General features: G+C 47.9%; 1 protein-coding gene across 1 annotated transcript; it reads right to left on the bottom strand.

Moving 5' to 3' along the window:
• Positions 1-1,971: 1,971 nt before the first annotated feature.
• H310_14260 (hypothetical protein) lies at positions 1,972-3,085 on the bottom strand. The gene has a single exon (XM_008882078.1). The coding sequence runs from the start codon at positions 3,068-3,070 to the stop codon at positions 2,075-2,077; it is 996 nt and encodes a 331-aa protein (XP_008880300.1). The 5' UTR covers positions 3,071-3,085; the 3' UTR covers positions 1,972-2,074.
• Between the last annotated feature and the right edge of the window lie 6,722 nt (positions 3,086-9,807).

Raw genomic sequence — 9,807 nt, 5'->3', positions numbered from 1 at the left:
GTCGACGAAGCAGACGATGTGGCTGGAACTCCATTCTCCTCAGACAGCGAAATCGAAAGTGATGGCGTCAGCTGCGACGAATGCACCTTACGTAACTACGAAGGTGATGAGTAATTCCTCTAGCAGTCAATAGTTTTCAAAATGAATATTGCCTTTTCAGTCGAAAACTGGACTTGTGAGTCGATCAGCCAAATTGATCTATCGATTGTTTCATGCTGACTTCATGATACTATAAAAATGTCAGTATAGTGTACCCCCCGTCTGGGTATTGTGCGAATGATCGTCGACATTGTGCGCAGACAGCATGCATCGAGGAACACCGTACTCCATGTATGGGAGGCAGTGCGAGTATATGGTCTCCTTAAGAGTGTTCCAGTTTGGTCCTTCGAAGACATGCTGTGCGAGGCGTCTGCCGTTGCTGTCTCGTCCAAAAACGGTGTCCTTGACATTGATGTCTACACGAATGCGCAGCAAGTTGTCGTTGGTCGAATGTGGAGAAGGCACAGGAGTCACGGGCGAGGCGTCTCTCGTTTGCTCGTGGTGACAAGCCGGAATGGCTTGTACTTGATTGGTCAATTTTACACAATTTCCTGATTGCTCATTGGTCTAAACTGTCTGCCCATTCTTCTGCCGGTTCTCGTCTGTCGATGCATTCGGCAGGTAGGTCCAATTTTGAATAAACACAACAATAGTATTTACTGCAAAAGCACCAAAGAGGTTGTGATCTCTGGAATTTGATGAATTATCCGGAAGGTCGGTCGATCCCTTCGACCATTGTTATAGTAATTTCCAGGAAAACCCAACTGCGAAACATAATCAGCTGATACAAATTTCAAGATATTTCACTAATAGGGAAAGCCCTGGCGACCGCCACGACACACTGTTGAAAGTCACGTACCGTAGTTGATTTGTTAAGTGGGAACTTCAAAAGCCTCCGTAACTGAACGCTTTCATCCATTGAGTCTACGCTGCGCGCCACATGATCCGCGTGGATTTTGTTCTGTACAGTCTGACCTTTTGTGATCTGTGGCAAACAATTCAGGGCCCGACACCTGGAGACATGCTTTGTGTTAGAAATCAATCATTTAAACCCCGAAACCCCGGTATGGAACGTTCATGAGTCGTCAAAGTGCTCCACCCGCGTCGCGTCACGCAAAACCACATTCAGTCTTTTGAGGATGAAATTCACCTGATGCGTCAGTTCTCGATGCCACATCCTGTTCAAGTTGATCGGGACTGCGCGGATTCGGCCGTCCGACCTGCAGTGCGCAATGGAATTCATGGACGGTGGCGACTTGAACGACTATTTGACCAGCCATACCCTGGTCACGTCCCCTGGTATGCCGCCCCCACATGCACAACATCGCGCATGGGCTGGTGTACTTGTGTTCTCTCAGCATCATTCACCGCGACATGAACATGAACTGCTCGACTCGAAGAAGCTTGCCAAGTTGATCGGGACTGCGGAAGAAGATGTGTTGGTGGCCATGACGAGTCGGTGGAAGGCCCCTGAAGTGATGCAAGAACGCAACTATACTGTCTCGGCATTCATTCTTTGTGAACGTCAACTGTAGTATTGCTGGAATGACGATTGATTCTAGGGTACAATCTGAATTCGACACCCACCTTGTGCATCGACGTTTTGTATACCCTTCGAACGGTCAATCGATCGTAGACTCGGCAGTGTCCATCGAAGTGATCTGTGCAAGCCGACGATCTTCAGCAAGCGCCCGCAGTGGGTGTACGGCATGGCCCAGAAATGCCCCACGACCCAGTCCAACGGCCCACAGCCAAGCAAGCAGCTCCGCAATTTCTCGTATGAAATGGCGAGCTGTCTCAAAGAGTCACTCTGGTCCCTCGAGCTGACGTGTGAGCCAACTTCCAAAATCGCTTCGACCCTCGACTGCTTCGTACTTGGACGTCCGAAAGTTGCTCCGAGTCCACCATATGCGTACCCTCCGAAATGTGAGTGTGCGCACCGTCGTCGGGTGTTTTACTTGCGTAGGTTTGTTTGGATGTTTACGAGCTTCGAACTCTGGGTTATCCTGCAATGATACACAACAACCCAATCGAGTCACACGCTTGAACCCTTGTTGGCGCGTTCGTCGTCCGATTTCCACGATCCTTCCCAATGATGTCGAACCAAACAAGATGGTTTGCCGACGCAGTCCCCACCGGTCCACTCGGACCCCAGGATGCACACCTCTTCGTTGGAAGTTGGGTTGACTTTCATACGCAAGACTTTGCTCCGGTCGGTGGCCAACGTAGAAGATGCCGCGTCAAGAGGGACGTCGTAGTGGGGTTGGCCCCACTGACCATACTGCGCGAGATAGTCTGTGATCACGGCGCTTCCTGCGACTTCTTGCACAGACACGTTCGGGTCGTGGCGAGGGGTCATGGTGCTGTAATGCTGGACAATGTGGGCGAGGAGGTTCTTCAAGAAGGCCGACCGTGGCCGTCGGGCCCACATGGTCCACGTCTGCAGCTGACCCTTGCGAGTGTACCAGTGGATGCACTCGTCGTCGTAACAGTCCACCTCGACACCAAAGAACACGTCGCACGTGGCCAACGCTGTGCCAGGACCAACCCACTGGTCTGGAAAGGACTTGAGCGGTTCGACGTCCATGTCGGTGACGAGACCGCCGCGGTAGTACAGCACAAGGAGCTTGAGCAGGTCGGCTTGGAGAATGGGGCGATACGCGACATCGAGATACATGGCGCGCTCGTCTGGCGTGATGGCCGCGAGGAACGGATGGTCGTCGCGAATGAGGTCGATGGGGCACTTGGGACTACCACGAGCGAGCCACGCGCTGATGCGGTGGAACGTCGTGTAGTCGTGCTTTGGGCCAGCAAAGACAAACTGGACGCTGCAGACATCGGGTCCCGACGTGAGGACTAAGTGAGCTTGCGAGGGACGGGCGCCATTGCCGTGGATGACGCCGTTGGACAGCGAAGACAGGGACATGGATGTTTGAAGCGTGGGCAAGTTGACGCAGAATAGGAGAAGCAGCAAGCAGCAACCGACAGGCACCACGGTCCGCGCGTTGGAGAGCGATGCTGCCAGCGCCATCGTTGGAAATGCCGTGGCATCGCACAAGCCGATGACATTCCATCGAGTACAGTACAAAACAATGTACGGATGGATAAAACGCCGAGTTGTGGGGAGGGTGTACATGACTTGCAATGTTAATATTGAGATTAAGGTGTGTCGCCCTCCCCACGTCGAAAATCGATCCGCTGGTTGCAAACAGCGGGCCAAGAGTAGTATCCAATGGGAGGAAGAATATCAACAACGCGGGTCACTTTCGCCCCGTCGACGCATGAATACTGATCTCCCCCCGCTAGTCGAACAGTTGTTCTACAACGAATTCAACGCAGCATTAACTTAAATAGGTACAAAATGCTAAACAATCGATCACAACCAATTATTCATCAACATCTACACGCAAACTTGAAATTCGACCACTGAATGCATCAAGTCCATCGTCCAAAATCCCGGTTCTGGCCCAGAAGTTGGTCACGGTCGACTGCAAAACTGACCGTCACGCATCTTTGGCCCATCCCATCGCAATATCGAGCGGTACTTCATATAGATGGTCTTGTCGACCAGCCATAACGGAGTTGATCTGATCTAACGCGTTTTGTAGCTGGCGTTTCTTGACATTGGCCTTGAATGAAGCGATAATTCCAGCGTCCTGTGGCTGCAGGTACGCAGTCGTCGTTTTGGCAACGTTTTGACCGTCATGTTTCGAAGACTTGATGTGGTGGAGCATTGTCGACGAGCATGAGGACCTTGCGGTCCTGATCGGGTATCATTGCGTCGATTGACTCGACGTAGGAATTGAAGATGTTTGCATTCATCCATCCATTTTTACTTGACTTGTAGATGAAGCCAAGTTCTTCGGCAGACTGGCCAAGGAAGCAACGTGGGTTGGCAGCGGTGCCGATGAACAAAGGATCGACGCGGTCAGTGCACCATTCGTCGTTACCGCAATCGTTATTCGTTTTTTGGATTTCTTCGTTCCAGGTACGCGGCTGCGAGTGATCGACCGATGTGGCGACAAGCAGTAGAAAAAGTACGTTTCGTCCATGTTGAGGACATTTTGAGGTGAATAACCTGCTGTCATGTCTAGGACCTGGTTTCGACCGACACGAACGGTTTCTCTGGGCGTCGATCCTGCCTCTCCATGTTGGACCCTGCTCTTGAAAACGTGCTTGCGTTGGAATTTGAAAAGCCAGACCTTTGAAGAGGCTAGTGTCCGTGCCGTAGGGATGCCAAGTTCAACGCAAAAAGCCTTTGCCTGGTTGCGGTTGAGCTCTCCGGTTATGCACACGCCCAATTCTTCGCAGTGACTGACCCAATCAACAAGGTTTTGTTCCACCTCCGGTAATGAAACGCGTTGTTCCTTTCTGCGTTGTCCTTTGTAGGCCCATTGACTTTCAGTTTTGTATGTCTTGAGAATGAGTCCGATGGTCGATTTTGAGGGAGTAGATGAGAGGCCAAAAGTTTCTTTAGCCCATAGCGCAAGTGCTGAATAAGATGCATTACTGTCGCTTAAATGCTTTGCGTACAGCTCGTGCTTCTCGACTAGGGTCATCCGCTGCTTCATCTTGAAATGGATTTGCAACAATTGAATGCGTTCAAATATTGGAAATACCTTCAAAAGCAAATATTATTCATAAAATTATAAAGTAAGGTCCGTTCGATTAGCGGGGGGAAATCAGTACAGTGGCTTTCAATGTAAAACATACATATTTAAAAACATACTACCTCTGACTGGTAATAAGTGCAGGTGGTGACAAAATGTGGTGATAAAGTTATCAGATTGGGCTAAAAACTAGTGGATAGAAATCTACGACGAAGACGATTTTCGTCATGTTTTTTGCGGAATTTGATTTGCACAACTGCACTTGCTACGTCGATGACAAGTCGCCATACAAAAACCAAGATAAACCTGACCAATGACCAGCACATGTCCCTTTACCAAGACCTGTTTAGAGTAAGCACAAATGCTGCTCTAACGCGAAATCTAGTGGAACGTGTTTGCAACGATGTTGGTGTACATTCACCGACTGGGTGCGCCTCTGGAAGCGCGGGAACAATGGAGTTGATGAATGCGCGGCTTGAGGAAGTGGATCGCATGGATGAGCTTGCCGACCTGGTCAATGCGATGTCAGTGTGAAACTGTTTAAATTCAGATTCATTGTACTTAACATTTGTATATCCAGGAATGTTCGCTTGCACTTTTTACCGGTAAGAGGTAGTACATCAAAAATGGCACGAACAAGGCACGAAGCCATCCATCGGGAGGTGCCAATTCAAAGCAAAAACGGTTCCCTGATTGGCTGCCTATTGGAACGAGTCAGATATTGGTATCAAAGTACCAATGCAACGTATGTACGATACGCAAAATTCTTGCATTGACCAAGGCCAAGGCGCCTTCCATGGCAACATGAAGGTGTCTCTAGCCAAGAAAAGGTAAGGCAAGGTTGGCAGGAAAATGGCCTTCACAGCCGAGCAAATGATGCAAAGATGCAGACACCGCTTATACAGCGAACGACACTGTGCTAAACCTCCGAAAGTACTGGTTACAATGTACAATGGACCTTCCAGTAAGTAAATCACGTTTTTAGGAGTAAGTCGCGGCTTATTGCACCGATACCTACCCCTTGGCATATTCCGTGCACATTCGAATACTATTCGTCCATTTTTGAAGACGCGAACAAGTACAGCAGTTTGTCCGTGCTGTGCCTTCGTTCGATTTGCCATTTTTTGTAGGCAACGACGGACGAGCTCTTGGACTTCATGGTACGAATTTCATTATACTATTTTGATCCGTCATGACCTAACGCCTTGTTTTCAAAATGCAATCGACTGATCAAGCAGGAACTACTACCGTACAAAATCGCTGGAGGGCTAAAAATCCATATATATCTACAGAATCATGTCACTTCAAGAGTTGTGTTGTGAATTGTGAATAACTAACATTGAGAGAGTATAAATTCATTTTCTATTTGCCAAGGGGCTCGTTTAGAATGAAATTGACAGAAAGCCCCCTACCTTGTTGGCAACGAAAAGTCTGCGTTGGTTCCGCATGGTGATGTTACATTGGATCTGCACTTCACAAAAGGTAAACTGCAAGCACTTCTATTCAAAACCTTTAAATTCGAATGATCTTGACGTAGCTGATCAAAATTGACAGCAAGCGACGGGACTTTGATGAGACCTGCGCTAGCACAAACAATTGATTTGGTTGTCTAAGGTTTCGGCAGTATAAAGCTCCCGCAATTTGTTCAAGCATACGCCACCAGCCTAGGCCGTCACTCCTTGATCGCTAAGTATATTGTATACTGTATTCTAATATTGGCTTCTGCAACTTTCCTAGCTTTAGGACTTCAACTCGGTAGTCGTTGGCTTCTTCGTTCAAGTGGTAGCTGCCATAGATGAGCTGTCGCATGAATTCCACGAGAGGCTTCATGTCCGTACGCCGTTGCCTGGAAAGACCGCATATTTGGCCCCATGGGCGTGGTGCCTATGTATACCACTCGCACCACAAGGTCGAAGCTATAGCTGCATCGGCACAACATTTCCTTTCTGTTACTTCAATCGAATCTTGGACGGAGCTTTTTCCCAGTTTCTATTTTGCAGTGGCCGCGTTCTCAGTCAACTCCAATGTCCCTTCAACATGCATAAGCACCTCTTGATCTGCTCGGTGAGAACAGCGATAAGATCACTGCTTTACATAAGGTGATAATGTAGTCACCTCCGAAGCTTTTTGAGTTGGCACTACCTTTTGAATTGCGTTGCCCATGCCACAATCAGGTCAACACCAGCATCCTTGGCAGTTAGGTGATTCTTGACATCGAAGGGGATATGCTCGCAGCGCTATCAACTTTGAATACGACCGTAGTACAAACTTCATAAGTAGTGATACTACTTCATCTTCACGTTGTACTTGGCGTCTTGCATTCCCATGCATCCAATAAATACGTTCTTTTGAACTCGGTTAATTGCTTCCCGAGTGGTTGAGTCTAGTGACCTTAGTGACACTACTACTTCACCTATACGTTGTACTTGGCGTCTTGTATTCCCATGCATCCAATAAAAACGTTCTTTTGAACTCGGTTGATTGTTTCACGAGTGGTTGAGTCGAATTCAGCAAACTTAGGATACGCAATAGAAGCACTAACGGGCCAAGTACTCAACACACGAGCCACATTTTGGTCATTGGATGTGTTGAAGGCAAAAGCAAATGCCTTGTTGTCGCTGGCATGTTCCGACTCCCACAGTCATAGATCCATTGCGGTGACAAATCGGATGAACTGTTGGTATGCTGGGCACCACCACGGCGAAATGAGTGTGACGTCGGCTCGGCAGCAATACCAGCAGTTTTCGAAATACGATTCAATATCTGATTGACGTAGCTGTGTAAAACGGTAGAGCAGCTGCAGAGTTCTAATTTGGTGGCACTGCAGGCGACACCATTGTAGAGTCCAAATGTAAAGGATCGAGCAATTCGAGCAATGGTGTCGAAGAAATTCAAGCGGACTGAGCAACATGTCCACTTGAAGGTGACCAAGCAAAGACGCACTGGGCGTAGCTCCAGGACCAACGCTACAGAAGTTGCGGTGAGAGGGCAAACAAGGAAGTTATCGTGATAATACAATGACTACCCTTGTTCTTCCAAGTCTTCATGCGCAATAGGCGAACAATCAACGCACTGCCAACAGTAAGTGTTAGGTTTGCCACTAGTAGCAAGGACGATGCTAGTCCGAACACGTACTAGAGCAAACACAAGAGAGTAGCGTCTTGATAATCAGTGGCCGGTACACCGAAGCATATTGGTACAACATCAGCGGCCGCAAGTGCTCTTTAGTACACGCCGCTGCTTTCTTTACAAAGCCATCCGAGTTGTGCTTGAGGCAGTAGCGATCAAGTGTTGTGCCGAGCTTGAGGAGCCTTGCAATGCTGGATTCGGTTGTTATTGGTCAATCAACCAATAACAACCGTTTCACATGACGGAAAAACGACATGACCGAATTGGGCGCCAGTTGCTGTCCGTTCTTCATGGTGAGGAAAGCCAAGTAGAACCCAAACTTGTTAATCACTCGTTCAATATCCAAACCAGAGGAGTCGAGTTCAAATTGACAGTAGATATATTCCATAGTTACAATTCTTCAGCTACAAAGTACGCGAAGACACATTCATCGCGGTAGCCTTGATCTTAGACTTGTTAGCAGGTACAATGGTTTCGGGGTTTTGGATTCCCATGTTGGTGACAGGAAAATTGTCAATGCAACGTGTCTGGACTTGCCAGAATATTCTTAGTATATACTCGATGTACAGAAGTCCCCTGGAATAGCGAACCCACCATAAATTTATATCCTTTGAGAATTGATATGAGAAATACATAACTTGAAAGAGGTAATTCAAATTTTGCAACAATAGCATGACCAGATGTTGATACACTTGGTGATCTAATGCCATCACAGTCGTCGAGGCTACGACTGACCGTCGAGCAGAAACGCGCTCTACTCCAATATCATGAGTCGAATCCTGCGATTCATGGTGCTGAGTTGCGTAGATGGGACCGTACTACATTTAATCTCCCCCGTGACCCCCCTATGTCGACAATGTCCGGATGGCTTAACAACTTTTGTGAGCGCGAGCTCACCAATGTCACCAATCCCTCACGTAAAGCAATGCACCAACCTCATCTACCCGCCATTGAAAGTCAACTTATGTCATGGATACGTAAATGCGAGGAGTGGCATGTTCCAATCGTAAGTGGACCGGCCATACGTGCAAAGGCGTTGAAACTGCAAGCTCAAATGCTTAATGATGCATCTTCCACCGACGATGATGAACGACTCAACACCATGACGTTTTCCAACGGCTGGCTCCATCGATTTCAAATGCGAAACGACCTCAAGTCTCGACGTGTGTATGGTGAAGCTACCTCGGTGAGCCAGCATGACGTTGAGGCAGGAAGAAAAGTGCTGCTCAAGGTGACAAGTGACAAATGTAATGAAAATGCATCAACTAAATGTGTATGGTGTGCGTTTTGTCTTCTGGAGGTTGCCAGGGTATCAACCCCTCCTGAATTCGAGCTTGAGGTCCAATTTGCCATCCGAGTGCTATTGCACAAAACCATATGGAAATTACTTAACCAATCAAGTTGAAGCAACCCATTGAAAATACCTTTTAGATTTTATAGTCTAATACCTCTAATAATGGATTTGTACCACGGGTTCGTTATTCCGGGGGACTTCTGTACTGGTGTTGTCCGCCATAAACAGGCATTGTCTTGGGTGAGGGGTGTTTGAGTCGAATACAGGTAGTTCGACCATCCACAGGTAGTATTGGTTGATATGGAATGCTCCCCGAATTCTGTCGGACTATTCGGCAATAATGATTAGCACGGCCAATTCTGGGTGGTAGGTACCACAGTGATTCACGTACACACTCACCTATTGTATTCCCATTTCATCGGCAAGCACTTGTGGTGGTACCTGACCTGTGTTGCGACCTTCCAGATTCGCTGAAGTTCTGCAGCATGAGTTTCGTGCACTCCTCCAACTTAATATCTCGACGCTGCTTTGCAGGGGGGGCTTGTTTACAGTGAACCGGGACAAAACTCGCAAGCGTTGTACTCGCGAGAATTTTAAGGGTTGAATGCAACAAGTGCACCCATGAGCAGTGAGCGAAAAAGGACATGGATGATGTTACCTATATATATTCTGGCATTAAGCCACAGATTGGCCAAATCAATTTGGCAAATATTCTATTTTTACTCTTGACCAGGG

The sequence above is a fragment of the Aphanomyces invadans genome (genome assembly GCF_000520115.1).
Source record: "Aphanomyces invadans strain NJM9701 unplaced genomic scaffold supercont1.64, whole genome shotgun sequence".
Taxonomy (NCBI): domain Eukaryota; phylum Oomycota; class Saprolegniomycetes; order Saprolegniales; family Verrucalvaceae; genus Aphanomyces; species Aphanomyces invadans.
This window is presented reverse-complemented; position numbering and strand designations above follow the sequence as displayed.

Bases quoted from the DNA above. Each gene is read 5' to 3' on its own strand.
- H310_14260 (XM_008882078.1), bottom strand. From the start codon at position 3,070: ATGGCGCTGGCAGCATCGCTCTCCAACGCGCGGACCGTGGTGCCTGTC.